At 36.5% G+C, this 18,303-nt stretch overlaps 1 protein-coding gene across 2 annotated transcripts; it reads right to left on the bottom strand.

Moving 5' to 3' along the window:
- Window positions 1–3,826: 3,826 nt before the first annotated feature.
- LOC148973760 (uncharacterized) lies at window positions 3,827–16,763 on the bottom strand. 2 transcript variants are annotated; one of them, XM_089119917.1, is made up of 3 exons: window positions 16,369–16,760; window positions 14,382–14,432; window positions 3,827–4,542 (listed from the first exon to the last, which is right to left on the bottom strand). In XM_089119917.1, exons 1-3 carry the CDS (start codon window positions 16,429–16,431, stop codon window positions 4,228–4,230), a joined length of 429 nt encoding a protein of 142 aa, XP_088976043.1. In that variant the 5' UTR covers window positions 16,432–16,760; the 3' UTR covers window positions 3,827–4,227. The 2 variants fall into 2 exon arrangements, 1 of the variants encoding a protein (XP_088976043.1); XR_016146577.1 differs by lacking the exon at window positions 3,827–4,542 and adding an exon at window positions 7,886–9,621 and having other exon boundaries at window positions 16,369–16,763.
- Between the last annotated feature and the right edge of the window lie 1,540 nt (window positions 16,764–18,303).

Raw genomic sequence — 18,303 nt, 5'->3', positions numbered from 1 at the left:
TTAATAATGTTACAAAAGAGTTAAAAAACTCTATATTCATCAAAGAACTCTGAAAAACATTATGTATCCCGGTTTCCACAAACATAATAATCATACCTGTGTCTTGATCATCAAATTAGAGTGATTTCTGAAGGATCATGTGACACTGAAGACTGGAGTAATGATGCTGAAAATCACAGGAATAAATTACACTTTACTATATATCCACATAGAAAACAGCTGTTTACATTGTAATAATATTTTAAAATTTTACGCTATTTTTGATCAAATAAACGCATGAAAAAACCTTACCAGCGTCAAACTTTCCAGATGAATAGATCTATAACAGAAACATAACAGTGCGTTGGCAAGTGAACATAATGATTTTCAGCATCTCATCCATTTCTGTGACAGGAATCCTCTAAATGATTCGCTCGTGTTTTTCAGTATGTGAGATTTTGAACTGAACTGAACGCAGCGATCATAGATCAACAATGCAGGAATGTAATCTTTGCACAAAGATACACCCATTAATTCTTATAAAACGCTCTTCCAATGAAAACTGTCATGGGAAAGACAAAGAGAGTCACTTTCACTTGCCTTTGTATTCAAATGAAAATACATGCAGTTCCCAGAGCTGTATTAAAGTATAGCGTGGCTCGTCCATAAACACAAGCCCGGCGGCGTGACGGTGGTCCAGGAGGCGCGTCACGGGTCAAAGGTCACAGCAAAACCAGAAGAGCGCAACATCTGCCAGACACATCCGAGCGAAATCCCCCAGGACCCGAACGTCCATCGGCACACGGGAAAAGACCTCGCGTTCACCCTCTCACTGCCACCGTGACAAGTTCGTCCGCCGCCGACCTCTGACCCCGAGAGCGACCCACCCGTGACGCCCTGTAGTCTGAAGCCAACCGTAAAGATAATAGCAAACACACCCAGCATAAACACAGCCAGACTTCCCGTAAATAGAGCATCGAGACATTCTTTCTCTTCCAGATGTGTTGAAAAGTTATAGATGTAATGCAAACCCCGTTTGTGTCATTAAACACACATATATGGTGTTTTCCACGCCAAAACAATCAATATATAGTCCTGTGCAGATGTCACCTTCATATCCGCCTGCTCTGCGAGATCTGCATCTTGAAGTCATTTTCCAGCCGATTAATCAACGGTGAAGCGTGCGTTTATCACGGATGAGATATCAGCGCTTGTTTACGCAGACAAGTTACCTTTTGTGCTTAATTAACCAGTCGCATTCTCACTTTCATTATGAATCTAATTATCTGTCATTTCAACCTGGCCATGTGGGTGATATTAAGATTATAAGACAATTCTGAAAGTCATCGTTCATTGTAATTGCTCAGTTAAACTTCACAATCTCAATCACTGAATATTCATAAAGTAGCTGACGTGACGTCGCATGTTTGAGGCATCTACACCTATTTCAGTGCTATATGAGTCATTCATATATGCATATGAAGGATTATTAGGCAAAATCATGTTTATATGGATGTACGATTTAAAGGTTTGGGGTCGGTAAGATATTTTTTTTATGTTTTTGAAGGAAATCTCTGATATTCAATCTTAATATTAAAAATATTGTACAAATGTTTCAACATTCTTTGATAAATAGAACGTTCAAAAGAACAGCATTTATTTGACATATAATATTTTGTGACATCATAAATAAATGCAAGTGCACAAACATCTAATCTTTCTTCAAAACAATTTTTTTTAATGACCTTCAAAAGTCAAGACTTTCTAAAGACAGGGTTTGTCAAGCCAAGATGACCGACTTTCCTTGTGCAGTTTTCTTTGCTGATCTATATTATTTATTTGGCAACACATTACAATAAGGTTCATTAGTTAAAGGGGTGCTATAATGCCCTTTTCACAAGATGTAATACGTCTCTGATGTCCCCAGAGTGTATATGTGAAGTTTTAGCTCAGATATTTTTATATAGCATGTTAAAATTGTCACTTTTTGAGGGTGAGGAAAAAACGCACCGTTTTTGTGTCTGTCTCTTTAAATGCAAATGAGCTGCTGCTCCCGCCACAGGGGGGCGGAGCTACAACAGCTCGTGTCGTTTTACCCCCCACACACACACATGAACATTTCAAAAACTTTCATGTTCAAACTGTCAAAGATGGAGACTTAAGAAGAAGTGACACCATGTAGAAGCAACAGGACACTTCTGAATGGTTAGTTGATGAATTTATGTAGGCTAGACATTGATGAGCATATTCTCTCATGATAATCTATAAATCACGTTCTAGGGTTGGTGATGTCACTAACCTGTGAGGAATTTTGTGTAGTCTCTACAAGGCGTTTGTTGTAGTCCATATAAAGCAATTTCTGTAAAATAAAACGCAAACAGCAACATTACACACTAACTAAAGTTAGAAAAGTGAAATCATAATGAACCCCCCCTTTAACATTAGTTAATGTATCTAACATAAACTAAAAATAAGCAGAACATTTGTTAAAGTAGGCCTACTTATTAATCTTTGTTGATGTTAGTTAATAAAAATACAGCTGTTTATTGTAGGACTGGGTAATAAATATCGATTTCTCGATATTAATCGATTCTCATTTTTACGAACCGATATCGATTCTTTAATCTCAAGAATCGATTAGTCGTCCTGTTTCATCTGAATGAATGGATCACTGTATCGCGGCTGTGCACATCCAAAAAAATCTCAATAATCTTTGTCCTTTGTTACTATTGATATGAAACAAAGTCTCAATTTTCAAATTACGTCCATTTTCGTTAGAAATTTAAAAACATAAATAGCGTTTTGGCGCTGTGGCGTGAGATCGCTCTGGCTTAATAATACCAGTCACAGCGCCAAATAAACATGAATGAGCATCTGAAAGTGTGTTAAAGATAGTGTACAACTTATCCAAATCCGGATCATGTCACATTGATTCGCTCAATCAGCGTTTCAACCGTGGAAAGACATCAGTTAAACAGCTTGTAATCAATGTATCGTCATATTTACCTCAGAAAACCCAGATAAACTCGTTAGTCAGCTAGAAAAAATAACTCTAGAGAGGAGCATTTTGCTAAATATATACACCATATTACATATGCATTATAATCTTAATGTTCTTCAATATTTAATGCATATTTGAATAAATATGGCAAGTTTTTATGACAGCCACCATTTAAATGTTTATATTTCATATAATCTTCTTATTATAAAAATAAATAAAAGTGTAATTTAAGTGTTTGTATAGCTACAAAACAGTTCATTATTACCTTCATATTAGGCTAATGAAGCCTAGCAGGCTACAACTAGACTCCCATAGTTTACAGCATTAGTTAAGAGATTTGATTCCCTGAGAAAATTTGCCATTTATTGTAAATGATATCCAAAATAATCGATATTGAATTGAATCGTAAGCTTCTGAATCGAATTGTGAAATTTGTCTCAATACCCAGCCCTAGTTTATTGTGTGTTGGTGTTAGTTCACACTAACAGTGCATTAACTAATGTTAACAAATAGAACATTTGAATTTAATAATGTATTAGTAAATATTTAAAAGAATATTAATTAAAATTAAATATGATTAAATAAAAATATTAAATGCTGAAGAATAATTGTTCATTCATGTTAGTTAACTACTGAACCTTATTGTAAAGTGTTACCAATTATTTAAACCTCAGAGTCACATTTGCAGTGAAACTCAAAGATTCTTCAGTGCTATTAAGCGATTGTCAAAGAGTCAGGTCAAGTCAGTCAAACCCAGATCATCTTGAGCTGTCGGCGCACACACACTCTTGCACTCACACCGATGCCTGAGGCATGCATGTGTATTATGAAAGGAGGACGGTTGGATTAACCATTAATATGCATATATTTCTCTGATCATTAGAACAGCTTGATGTTGATGTTTGCATGAGGGATTAGATCTGAGTCCGTGTGTGCCGCTCAATAATGCATATGCATTGAGAATAGGCTACAGTGATGTATTAATACATGATGCGTGTCATTAAACTGTGGGTTGAACAGAAACGGATGAACTTTCGAGGATGTGCAATCATAAGTCACCGGCTCACATGAACAACTCCATTTGAGTTATTTAACCGCGGCTCGTTATTGCAAAGTCTGTATTCCTGGTAACAAATCTCTAAAATAAAAGAGATGACAGTGGCCATTATCCTATTTACACAGCTGCAGGAGACATGCGTTATCCCATCACTCTCTGTGCCCTGGGTTTGTGTTGAATCAGCGTATCATCATTTCTTTAAGCAGAAGTCCAGCTTGACATGCTCTCCTTTTCCCAGGGAATATCCCGCACGGATTGCCGCTACGTCTCGATCACTGATGCCGTTCAGGTGGGAAGAAAGGGAGATACGTCTTGGGAAGGCCTTGCCGGATGGATGGGGTGTATTCGGTTCACGTGTGTCGACTGAATACCTTCCAATGTTCGCCGACACTGATGGATGAGAACATAACGACGTGCCGACGGACACACCACATCTCCGAGAAGAAACTGTGAATATGGCTATTAATCTTGCGGTTGGAGCTGCTCGGTGTTGGGCGTCTTGACTCTGAAATGCACAAATGTTTGGTTTCAGTTTACACTCGGAGAGGATTTGTTCTTTTTTTTTTTTTTTTTGCGAACACACTGTTATTTCATCTAGGTTTCTGTTTTCTGCTTTATTTTACAGTTTATAAGATTATATTATAGTTCCATTCCGTTTATATGCGTTTTCTCGTGTGTTTTGTGACGGGCAACAGGGATGATAGTTTTATGACCAAATATAGTCAGGTTTATGCTTGAAAAAAAGAAGAGAAATTCTATAAAAATAAAAAATAAATGATTTTAATATCTTATGCAATTTACTTCTCTCAGGTAAATGTATCGTGATTATACAGTCGTGCTCAGAATTAATGGCACCCCTGGTAAATATGATCAAAACTGGCTGTAAAAAATAATTCTGCATTGTTTATCCCTTTGATATTCCATTCAAAAAATTGGCAAAATTCTAACCTTTCATTGAAGCAAAAGAAGTGAAATCACACTATGAAATAAATGTTTTTCTCCAAAACACTCTGGCCATAATTATTGGCACCCCTAGAATTTTTTATGAGAATGTCTTACATTCTAAGACAATTTTAGGAAGTCAATTTGAACCTTTTAAGTTATCATTTCTATTATATCATAATTTCAACTTAATATATATATATATATATATATATATATTTGATCAAAAATACATTAAAAACAGTGAAATATTTTTGCAATGTAAATCAGCTGTTTTCTATGTGAATATATAGTAAAGTGTAATTTATTCCTGTGATTTTCAGCATCATTACTCCAGTCTTCAGTGTCACATGATCCTTCAGAAATCACTCTAATATGAGGATTTATAAAAGGTTTTTCTTGCTTTTTGGGGGATGGAAAATACCACTTATTTACAGTATTAAATGGAAATATTTTGAGATGTCACGGGGTAAAATATCATACAGTATTAAAGCCATATTATGTTTTGAAGCCATATTTCTTGACTGTTCTTGTTTATCAATAAATAACAATTACAGAACATGAATACTTTTCATGAAAATATAATTTAAATAAAATGCATGTCACATTTACATAAATATATATAAAACTCACTACTCCTACACAACTATTTGTGAGACATACATTTTTTTTTTTGCAAAAAAAAAAAATTAAAACGTTTATGCGAGAATCTTTTTATACTCATAATGAGATACGACCCCCAAAATATGCGATAGCCTACATTTGTTTTGAAATGCCAAAATTATGTTCACAACCCTGCCAACTCCACTTATGCAATATTTTCTCCCAGCAGCTGCAATGAATTCATACTTCCATGAGGAGAAGAGCATTCCCACATTTATCAAATTGAAAATTTAATTTACTCAAACGGAGTGAGACAGTGTTATACATGCAGAGAAGTTCCAGATGACACGAGTCTCAGAAGCCGAGCACAGAGAATAAAGTGGAAAAATAAATAACTCGAGATTTCGCCTCGGAAAACAGGAGAGAAGAGTGTGGAGAGCAAGAAAATGTGTTTGTCGAGGCGTGTAATTAGCAATTACATTGGGTGTCATCAGTGATAACTATTTCAGCGCAGATATGTGGGGTAAAGTGGGCCAGAGAGACAGTAAATGAAGCGTTGCACCTGCGGTCGGGTCGGCACCGGCCAGAACCAAAGCCAGAAAACTGGCCACTGTGATGCCGAGCAAGATGGCCACCATCTGCAAGCACAGCTTTAAAAGCAATTTATTTCTCAGGACCCCGAAGCTGACCCCGCTTGAGACGAGCAGATTTGTATGAAATCGCATTGCATATGCCATCAGAGGACAGATGGAGCGATCACAGGCTAAGTGAGACTCTGAGAGGTCGTTCAAAGTGTCCCGTCAAACTAACAGATCTGCAAACAGCTGGTTCCTTTAGACCTTTATCTCAAACCTCTGATCAGGAGAGACTGAGAGAATCAAGCGGTGCTGGAGAACATCTGAGTTATGAAGTGACCTCACAGTCACAGGACGAGTCCACGCATTCATGCAGTCGCTGCAGATGTCCTACGGTATATGGAAACCCATTTCTGCCGCATAAGAGAAAAAACATGCTGACATAATGACATAAAAAGTCCAACCCGATCTCACGGTAATTCGTACGAATTTTACGAGGTGACTAATTCGTCTAATTCATACGATTTCGTACGAATTACCTACCCCTGACCCCGCCCCTAAACCTACCCATCACGTGGGTTTAGACAAAACATACGAATGGACGAGTGAGGTCGTAAAAATTAGCCACACTAGCCACATTTTAATCACTCGTACAAATTTGTACGAATTAGCCATATTTTCATCATTCGTTCAAATTCGTATGAATTAGCCAAATTTTAATCACTCGTAGGAATTCGAACGAATTAGCCACATTTTAATCACTCGTATGAATTCGTACGAATTAGCCACATTTTAATCACTCGTATGAATTCGTACAAATTAGCCACATTTTAATCACTTGTACGAATTAGCCACATTTAATCACTTGTACGAATTCTTTTGAATTAGCCACATTTTAATCACTCGTACGAATTCGTACAAATTAACCACGTTTTAATCACTTGTACGAATTAGGCAAATTTAATCACTTGTACGAATTCTTTTGAATTAGCCACATTTTAATCACTCGTACGAATTCGTACAAATTAACCACGTTTTAATCACTTGTATGAATTTAGCCACATTTTAATCACTCGTACGAATTAGCCACATTTTAATCACTCTTACGAATTCGTACAAATTAGCCACATTTTAGTCACTCGTATGAATTAGCCCCATTTTAATCACTCGTACGAGTTAGACAAATTTCAATCACTCATTTGAATTCGTACAAATTAGGCACATTTTAAACACTCGTGTGAATTAGCCACATTTTAATCACTCGTATGAATTCGTACGAATTAGCCACATTTTAATCACTCGTACGAATTTTTTTGAATTAGCCACATTTTATTCACTCGTACGAATTCATACAAATTAACCACGTTTTAATCACTTGTACGAATTAGCCACATTTTAATCACTCGTACGAATTAGCCATATTTTAATCACTCTTACGAATTCGTACGAATTAGCCACATTTTAATCACTTGTGAGATTGGTCGTGAGGTAGCGTTGAAAGAGTCATAATTATGACATACTAAGTAACAATTATGACATAAAAAGCTGAATTTACACATACAAAGTCATAATTATTACTTAGTGTGTTATAATTATAACTAGGTTGTATTTTAGTAATAATTATGACTTCTAATAATAATACGTATTACTCATGTCCTCATTTTCAAGTTTATGTCACAGTTATGACTTTGTATTCATAATTATGACTTTGTATGTCATAATTATGACTTTGTATGTCATAATTATAACGTAGTAAGTCATAATTTTGACATACTAAAACTTATGTCATAACTTTGACTTGTAGCATTATTTTGATTTTGAATTAGTATGTCATAATTTCAACTTTTTGTCTCATCATTTCGACCTTTTAATCTCAATTTCGATGTGTATGTCATAATTTTAATTGTCGTCATTTCAACTTTTTAAGTCTGTTGGTTGTGGATCTGAAACAAACGACCAGGTTCAGTGCGTCTTATTTTCCGGAGCATTACTGCATTAACTGAATCGAACTACTGTGCACTTTGGAGGCGTCTAATGAATAATTCGATAATCGCCTAAAAATAGACTTCACATTATGCTGCTCGCTGCCCTGTAATTAGTTTAATTGTGGCTTTGAGACGGGTAAAGCACTGCAGTGGATGATTAAGGGCTGTTTGCTTTCACTTGATCAGCCTTCTGATCCTCCCTGTTTACATTACTGAACATTTTATGGACTAGCATTAATTATTACGGTACAATGATAGTTGCATAACATGATATACTACTGATATTATGAAAAACATCTGCTAAATAAATGCACATTTACATCAGCGATTCTCAACTCTTCTAAAAGCAGTCAAATGCAAATAATAAATGCAACACACTGTATATAATCATGCAAAATTAAATAAACAGAATTGTTCAGAAGTCATGCGTCCAATCGACAGTGTTCCTATAAACCTGCCATTGCATATTAATATTACTGTATTGACTCTGTGACTTTACGCTTTTGTCCCTCTATTGAATAAAAGCATCTGCTAAATGCAAATATGCAAAATCATCGAGTTAAAGCTTGTAAAAGACGAGAAACACGCAGCGATGTGCTCAACAACTACAAGACAATAAACAGTTAAATTAAACAAAATTAAAAATTAAAATTAAAAACAGTTATAGAGTATCACCATCCTGTGCCAAACAAATACAAGTGTGTGTGTGTGTGTGTGTGTGTGAGAGTGAGTGAGTGAGTGAGTGATTGTGTGTGTGTATGAGTGTGTGTGTGAGTGAGTGTGTGTGTGTGTGTGTGTGTGTGTGTGTGTGTGTGAGAGAGAGAGAGAGAGAGAGAGAGAGTATAATAAACCTTATTCAGAGCAGTGCCATGACAGGTATGAAAGTGAGGCTGTGAGGGACAGACTTACCGTGTTTCCAATGGCATCCGCTGTAAAAAGTAAATAAAGCTCCTAGATTACTTACAATTTTACACAACTTACATTGTCTGGAGTTTTTTTGTCAACTGAAATTTCTTGGAAAGATATTTTTCCAGTGTTTCATGAGCAGAACAGTCCGAAAACACATTAAATAACAGTACAGCCCATTGAAGAGATGCATGACTATCCCTCACAGCCTCGCTTTCATTCTCATTAAAAATCAAAGATGGCGCTGCCGTGAAAAAGGCGTATTGAGTGTAATATTAGTCTCAGTATGGTCTGAAAGTATAAATTCCAGGAGTTTTTAGTAAATTTAAAGTCTTGTGTTCAAACTCAATCTCCTCCTCCATCTGCTAATGGCCTGTTGAGCTTCTCAGCGACTCGCTTCACACGAGTGTGTGTGTGTGTGTGTGTAGGTTCTGCAGTGGCGTAAATACTTCAGGGACAAACCGGCTCCAACAGGACCAGCTTTTGTTTGCAGTCGAGTCGACGATGTGGGAATGTCCAATCAATTCATTTACTGTACAAAACCACGGCCGGCGCTCCAGGAGGTCTTTGTTCCTGGGAATATAATGCCAACGGTCAGACACGACAATCACATGCTGTTTCAATTCACTCTGATGACCCTTGACGGGATAAAAGTGAATTCAGGTGAATTTCCGGCCATGAGAGTGAAGGACCGTAGAGAGAATAGACTCTGCTGCTTTCGTTCATATCCTTATTATAAAAGTAAAGGACAATTATAAAAAAATCTAAACAATTAAAGTTGAGTGTGTGTGCATCATTCTGTAGAATCAGAGTTGAACATCTAAATCTAAATATCTATTTGAAATTATGGTTTTATTTAAACGGATGTAATCATTTCTCCTGTATTATGCCGTATATCCCTGTGAAACGCTTCTGGAACGAGAAACAAATGTGGGCGGGGCTTGATTGTGCCTGTGTGGAATTGATTGGACGGTTGTGGTTTGCTATTGGCTGATCTCATGTGAGTGACAGGTTGCCCCGCCCACATCATCAGAGAAGAGACGCTGCAAGAGGAACTTATTCTGATTCAAGATTACTACAGGAATTTAACAAACTAACTAATAATAATCATTTCTAATATAAATACTAGGGATGTAACGATACCCTCATGTCACGATTCGATACATATCACGATACTGAATATCACGATACGATATTATTGCGATACACTAACAAATACGATAAAAGGTTAACAAAAAATGCACTGCTGATTAAAATGCTTACTTTGGTATTACACTGTGGGTTTAAATGAATAGGCTTGTAACCCAAGGACAATAGAGACACTAGAATAACAATATTCATGATTCTGAAGCTGAAAATACAGAATTATTTTAGACGAATATGCTTGATCTTGACTAGATATATTTAAATTAAAACTGGTAACATAAGATATTTGGCATTATTAGGACCCACAAATATTCCCCCATTGTATTATTATACATTATAATCAACATTATATATAGTATTTTAACCCCTTAAGTGTCACGGCCCACCGGTGGGCCCAAATCCATTACATTTTTAAAACAGTATTATCCTATACTAAACCTAAACTAATCTTGACAAACTATATATAATTTTAAATATATATGATTTTCAAAATATATAACAGAGGAGCCGTAATTTATCAATTTGCAACAAGAATATTTTCATACTCTTTCATACTTTCATACTCATACTCTAACCTTTATTTTGAAATTGTGATGAACATGAAAAATCATGAAAGAAGGGTAGAAACCTGTTTGTTTTCATGCCAAAAGTTCAAAAGAAAGCCTCCATTCAATTATTTTATAATTATAATTATTATTATTTCATATCGAAATGGAGGCGCCCTTATATGAGCAGTAATGGAGTCTGGTTGTGCCCTAGTGAAAAAGTTTGGTACTGCGCCCAAACAAAATCTCACTAAAAGCTCATTTTTTGAGATATCAACCTAAAATTTGAAACACAACTTATTCAGATTTTTAGAGCTGCAAGGTTTTGAAAATATATATTTTATATAAAATATGAATAATTAAAATTTTTATATTGTACATTTTCATAAACTCAAACTTCTATAACTGTTTCACATTCTTAATTTATTTCACTTCTACAAAAATCTGCCAAATGTCTTCTTTAAAACGAGACCATTTTTTACGTCTATATTCCAGAGCATTCTTGAATTACAACCATTTAAGTTCGAAATGTGCATTTTCATCTATATTCAAAAACGGGGGGGGGGGGGGTGACACTTAAGGGGTTAATGTAGTACTAACACTAACTCTGAAAACCATTTTTATTTTGGGGGAACTATCCACGATACATATTGTCACTATCCACGATACGTACTGTTGCATTTTGTATTGCGATATATCGCGGCACGATATTTTGTTACACCCCTAATAAATACTGCAGTCCATTTTGATTGGATGGGGCCTTTAAAGCGAGTCAGTGTCCAGCAGAAAGGATTGACCGGTGTTCAAGCGTTACCTCCATGGAGACGATGCAGGACTGGCATTGAATTTGTTCCAGTCTTCTGGTCCCAGATCTGTGAGTCAGTGTGAAGCACGTGTGTCGTCCACGGGACGTTTCCTTGACAACGGATGACGGACAGTGCCGGACCAATACACACCTTCAGGGTAACTATCCACGACACACACTACACTCACACCCTGCTGTCTACATAGGCAACATCCTAACTAACATGCAGCCTCATTAGTGACTGATCTGCATCTCCATATGCCCCTCTTTAGGCACAGCCGGGTTAAAGTCCCCATGAAATCAAATATATTGGGCTTTTAGAGTGAATATGTTAGTCTTACTGATATCTATAAGCTAGTGTGCTCCCAAACAATGACAAAATTGACATTTTTGAAGATCTTACAGTCTCTCGTCTCACTTCTGCCGATATGATCAGTGATTTTGATGACATCACTTCAGCTTCTCATCAGATTTTCTGTCCAATCAAAGGCTCCCTAGAATCTGAAGCTCCGCCCCTACACTATAAATAGTTGCTGAAATCGGTCAATCGTTCACACATTTACTAATTCCTACATAGTGCACTAAATAGGTGATAGTGAACGATTCAGACGGTGTAAATATGCTTCTCATTGAGGCGAATGAAGTCGTTAGTGTCACGCGAACCGTCGCAGAAATGGTCCAGAGACTCGATATACAGAGCGGATCATATGATCGAGTCGAAAGCGATGAACGAATATTTTTCCCGAGTCATTTGGTTCATTCAACAAACAAAACGAACGAATTGACTCGGAAAAATATTCGTTCATTTTGAAACAGGAGAGTCACGAACGCGCATCACAGAGCAAGAGCAAGGCGAGCATTTGAGCTTATAAAACTTCAACTTTGCTATTATTTTTTTAAATGACCGCTCGTTTCGCTTGATAAGACCCTTATTCATCGTCTGATCTCGTTTAAATCCCTTTGAACAGTTTGCACTGAAACTGTCTTTTGGACCTCAGACCGTTTGGTCCCCATTGAAGTCCATTATATGGAGAAAATCCTGGAATGTTTTCATCAAAAACCTTCATTTCTTTTCAACTGAAGAAAGAAAGACATGGACATCTTGGATGACATGGGGGTGAGTAAATTATCAGCAAATATATATTATAATTATAATGTCTTTTTTTTTTTGCAATATAATGCATTTGATGATATAAATCTGACATTTTTACTAAGATTTGATAATTTATAACATAAAGTGCTGAATTCAGTATATTTTTATTAACATTTACCTCAACTGGCCTTCTGTCTTGAATGGGTTTTTTTTTTTTCATTGCAATGCATTCTGTGCTCGCTTCACTGTGAAGGACACACACACAATGCCTGGGTTTACAATAAAAGAATAGCATTCAGTTGCAATCCCTGTTTGGCTTCAGTGTTGCTGTAAATATAGTCATTTCAAGTTACAAGTTTAAATGAAACAAATAAGACATCTATAAAACGTCTGCAGTGTGATTTTGTCCAGGGTCTTATTTGTCACTTCTTCAGTCGAATGCCTTATCTTCTCCGTCCTCTCCTCAGCGCTGAGAAGCTCTTCAAGGTCGTTCTAATGTTGGTTCAGGGTCAGTCGGGTGTCATATCGCCGCAGAGAACTACTTAACACACCGGGGGTAAAGCAAATCTCCTCAATCACAGCTGAATTTGCCAGTCAGGAGGACTGAGCTCACATATGCTGGCGGGTTTAGTGTGTGTGATGAGAGCAGTCGGCCGTGGTGATTTAGATGTGAATCGGGGCCAGGAGAGGCTGATAAACGACCAGCGGATGATTCAGCCAAACCTGCGAGCCGAGCGCTCTCTAATACTGTAATATGACACGCCTCACATTCATACAGCGTTCAGCTTTGTGTTTGTGTCCTGATGGAAGGTTAATGTCACGTACACTATACCGTTAAAAAAGATGTCACATGGCTGCATTTACTTGAACAGTAAAAACAGCAAAATATTATTACAATGTAAACAGCTGTTTTCTATGTGAATATATAGTAAAGTGTAATTTATTCCTGTGATTTTCAGCATCATCAGTGTCACATGATCCTTCAGAAATCATTAGTTTGAGAAACATTTATGATTATTATCAATGTTGAAAATGGTTCGTATTTTTTTGTGGAAACTGATACAGGATTTTATGATGAATGGGATTTAAAAGCGTTCATTTGATATGGAATATTTTGAAACATTATAAATGTCTTTACTGTCACTTTCTGATCAATTTTATGCATCCTTGATAGATATTAATTTGTTAGAAAAAGTAAATAAGTACAATACGTGCTAGTTGGATCATTTTGACAGAAGATGCATTAAAAATGTACAAAAATTTACTGACAAAATGTTAAAGGAGAAGTACACTTTAAAAAAAAAAAAAAAAACTTTTGCTGATAATTTACTCACCCCCATGTCATCCAAGATGTCCATGTCTTTCTTTGACATGGACGAGCATTTGTGCTTTTAAAACTTAAACTTTTTAATCTCTTGAATGAACGATTCAGCCAAAAATGCATTTTTTTTTTATCAGTGACTTGATTGGATGATTATGTAATTAATAAACTTTCTAATTATGACTTATGAAAACCCGAATTCAAAATTAGAATATTGTGAAAAGGTTTTCATATCTGTAAGCCATAATTATCAAAATCATAACAAATAAAGGCTTAAAATATCTCACTTTGCATGATGTAATGAGTCTATATTATATAATAGTTTCTTTAGGTTGAATTACTGAAAAAATTAACTTTTGCACCATTTTCTAATTTTCAAGCTTTACCTGTATATGCATTAACACAATTTAACTTGAAACTGACCTCTTTATCATCTCCAAACAATACGTCACAGCAAAACGGCTCCGGTGAGGCCTAAAACAAGGAGAAAAAAATTATTAGTTTGGATATTGATGATGTGTAACACATACGTCATGCTGAAATCACCACTGATTCTCTTCGTTTGTCTGTAGGATTATAGAGAAGTGCATCATGGGAGATTTTCCAAGTAATTTAGTATTTAGTAAACTACTGTACATTCAATGTTGGAAAAACAAAGAATGTCCATGTAGAGATGGGTTTCAAATTTGACATTATGAATACAAATGATAATATTTGCAAAATGTTATAATATTGAAATTTTATGCTTAAATGCTGCAAAAATAGGTAATTTGTCGCACAATCAATACTTATTTGATTAGTCCCATGCTGTAGAAATAGAACAGAATCATAATTAGGCTATTTTACTTCATAATTGCTTACATTATATCAAACATAAAAAAATTGTAATGATCCCAAACTTTTTAACTTGTTTAAACATGAACTAAATTACTGTTTGTTTGCTTTAACTGTATAACGGCAAGTAAATGGCAGGCATTTAACTAGCCGGTTTTACTTTATTCTGATGGTCCATTTATGTTGTAATTCTCATTAGGGTGTTAGTCGGGTTAGGGTTAGAATAAGTTGACATGTAGTTGCAAAGTTACTTATAGTCAAAAGGGACCATTAAAACAGAGTGTTACCAATTAGCCTAGCCACTTACAAGAAAGCGAGTTTCTTCATCTTTAATGAAGTAGCTAATGATACAAGTTGAGTCCTGAGACAAAAGCGCACCGTAGGCCTTTAAAGCAGCGCGAGCGACAGAAGGGCACGTGTGCGTGTCATGAAATGAAGAGGCATTGGTTTTATTATGACAGTCCTGTCGTCCCTGCTGTTTCCATCAGTGTGGCACAGCATCCACGTCCAACATTTGGCGGCTCGTATGGCGCAGTAAAGCTCTGTGCGCAGGAGGACAGGTGGACGGGTTCGACATGACAGTCCAAATGGGATGAAGTCCACGTCTGTAATTGTCATCGAGAAAAGCAGAAAAAACCTCCAAGAGCTGAAGAGAAGAGGCTTGGGGCCTCATGTACAAAGACTTGCGTTGAATTCATGCTAAAACAATGTAAAAACATGCTAAAATGTAAAATTGAGCGCACATGTACAAGCATTGCCTTTAAACATTTAAATATGGTAATTAGTCCAATTTGGCCAAAATAAACCTGCAAGAATATGGCTAAAGCCAGCAAGAAACCAAATTTCACTGAAAATGTTTTCTATGTGAATATATAGTAAAGCGCAATTTATTCCTGTGATTTCCAGCATCATTACTCCAGTCTTCAGTGTCACATGATCCTCCAGAAATCACTTATATGATGATCAAGACACATTTATGATTATAAATCAGTGTTGAAAACAGCTGTGCTTCTGCTTCATATTTTTTCATGGAAACCGTGATATAGCATTTTCAGGATTTTTTAAAGAATAAAAACTTAAAGGTCCCGTTCTTCGTGATCCCATGTTTCAAACTTGAGTTAGTGTGTAATGTTGTTGTCAGAGTAAAAATAATATCTGTAAAATTATAAAGCTCAAAGTTCAATGCCAAGCGAGATATTTTATTTAACAGAAGTAGCCTACATCGAAAGGCCTGTTTGGACTACATTTATTTTTTTTTTTTCTGTTTGGACTACATTCCTCTACGACGTCCTTCTTTAATGACGTCAGTAGAACAGTTTTCTGACTAACGTCCGCCCACAGAAACACTCCCTCAATATAACTTACAATGTTTACTCAGCTCTTACGGTGATTTTCTGAAGTAAAACTGACGCTTCATCTTTTGTGTGATGTACAATAAACTTTATTAAACTCATCAGTATATGTTTGATCATCATTCGGTCCGAAACAGCAGACTTGTAGGCTATTAATAAATAATGGATACAAGCGCAGATGACAAACACGTTATAATAACTGTAATTAAACTACTAAACTATACCTGTTCCATCTCTATACAGCACTCTGACTCTGTAGGCATTATTGTCCGACTCGAGATGAACATCGTTACTGAGAGTTTCTGATATTATCTTCATAGCGTGAGATGATAAAGAGAGACTGAGCGCGAGCTCATGAAGCTCCGCCCCCTGTGCCGGCAGCAGCAGCTCATTTGCATTTAAAGGGCACTCACTCACACAGCGCGTTTTTCTGAGCCCCAAAAAAATGCTGTAAAAATGATATGTTGGGTATTTTTAGCTGAAATTTCACATACACATTCTGGGGACATCAGAGACTAATTTTACATCTTGTGAAAGGGGCATAATAATCAAACACATATAGAAATATTCTAATCTTTTGTAACATTATAAATGCATTTACTGGCACTTTTAAACAAATTCAACGCGTCCTTGCTGAATAAAAAGTTTTTTTTTTACTTTTCTGACCGAATTAATGAAGCTTATTTTTTATTCCTGGTTAAGCCAACGCTGCCATTGCTAGACGGGTTTGCACATGCTTTATGTTCTTACTTAATCACATTATAGAATATTTTAATAAGACTCGTGTGACATAATTTGTAATTTATAAATTTTTTGACATATTATTAAGCAATATCTGACAGCTGGTGGTGCGATAGAACAATTCGTGGTGTAATGTTTGCCACTTCACTTTATTGCCAACGGATAAAAATTAAGGCAAATGTACTTACGCCAGACATGAAGTTTACTCGGAGGAACGCACATTCTTACGTTAATTTCACTGTTAGTACATCTGGTCCTTGAACGTGAAAACTGGCGTACGCTGTGTTTTTGTGCGTACGCATAAGGCCCCAGATCCCCCGCTGACACCAGTCAAAGCACAGCGGCGCAAACACACACGCAAACACACACTAGGGTGTGTGTGTCCACCTGCTCTCCAGAACGCTGCTGCCTTTCATCGATCTCTCTTTCACTGAATGCTCTGGATAATGCATCTATGGTTCATTTGTCACTGAAGACTTTAAACTGATTATCTGTTCTTTGCCACTCTTATAGCCTTTATTTTGTAGTTTTACTATAAGACAGTAAGAAACCACAACAACACCTGCATAGAAATGACACAACACTCATCCATCCATCCAATGACTCGCTTGGTTTAGTCCTCAGTTGTAAGTCGCTTAAGCATCTGCTAAATGTCTAAATGTAAATCTATCTAATCAATTATCTAATCAACCAATCACATGGCAGTGTCTTCAATGCATTTAGGGGTGTGGTCCTGGTCAAGACAATCTCCTGAACTCCAAACTGAATGTCAGAATGGGAAAGAAAGGTGATTTAAGCAATTTTTAATTGTGGCATGGTTGTTATTTCACAATCTGCTCAGTTACTGGGATTTTCACCCACAACCATTTCTAGGGTTTACAAAGAATGGAGTGAAAAGGGAAAAACATCCAGTATGGGTCAGTCCTGTGGGCGAAAATGCCTTGTTGATGCGAAAGGTCAGAGGAGAATGGGCCGACTGATTCAAGCTGATAGAAGAGCGACTTTGACTGAAATAACCACTCGTTACAACCGAGGTATTCAGCAACGCATTTGTGAAGAAGACACAACACACACAACCTTGAGGCGGATGGGCTACAACTTCAAATTGGGCTTCAAATTGGTTTCTTGAACATGTCAATGAGTTGACTGTACTAAAATGGCCGCCACAGTCACCAGATCTCAACCCAATAGAGCATCTTTGGGATGTGGTGGAACACACAACGTAATTCTGAGATAATTAAAGGAGTAGTTCACTTTTGAAAAAACTTTGCTGATAATTTACTCACCCCCATGTCATCCAAGATGTCCATGTCTTTCTTTCCTCAGTCGAAAAGAAATTAAGGTTTTTGATGAAAACATTCCAGGATTTTCTCCATATAATGGACTTCAATGGGGTCCAAACGGTCCAAGGTCCAAAA

The sequence above is a fragment of the Pimephales promelas genome, chromosome 14 (assembly GCF_988280905.1).
Source record: "Pimephales promelas chromosome 14, fPimPro1.hap1.1, whole genome shotgun sequence".
NCBI classification, from domain to species: Eukaryota; Metazoa; Chordata; class Actinopteri; order Cypriniformes; family Leuciscidae; genus Pimephales; species Pimephales promelas.
The sequence above is the reverse complement of the archived record's forward strand: the minus strand, read 5'-3'. Positions and strand labels throughout refer to the sequence as shown.

Bases quoted from the DNA above. Each gene is read 5' to 3' on its own strand.
- LOC148973760 (XM_089119917.1), bottom strand. From the start codon at position 16,431: ATGTTCATCTCGAGTCGGACAATAATGCCTACAGAGTCAGAGTGCTGT. The intron at 14,433-16,368 runs GTATAGTTTAGT...TCCTTGTTTTAG, and splicing joins GCTGTATAGAGATGGAACAG to GCCTCACCGGAGCCGTTTTG. The intron at 4,543-14,381 runs GTCAGTTTCAAG...TGTGCATTTCAG, and splicing joins TGTTTGGAGATGATAAAGAG to AGTCAAGACGCCCAACACCG.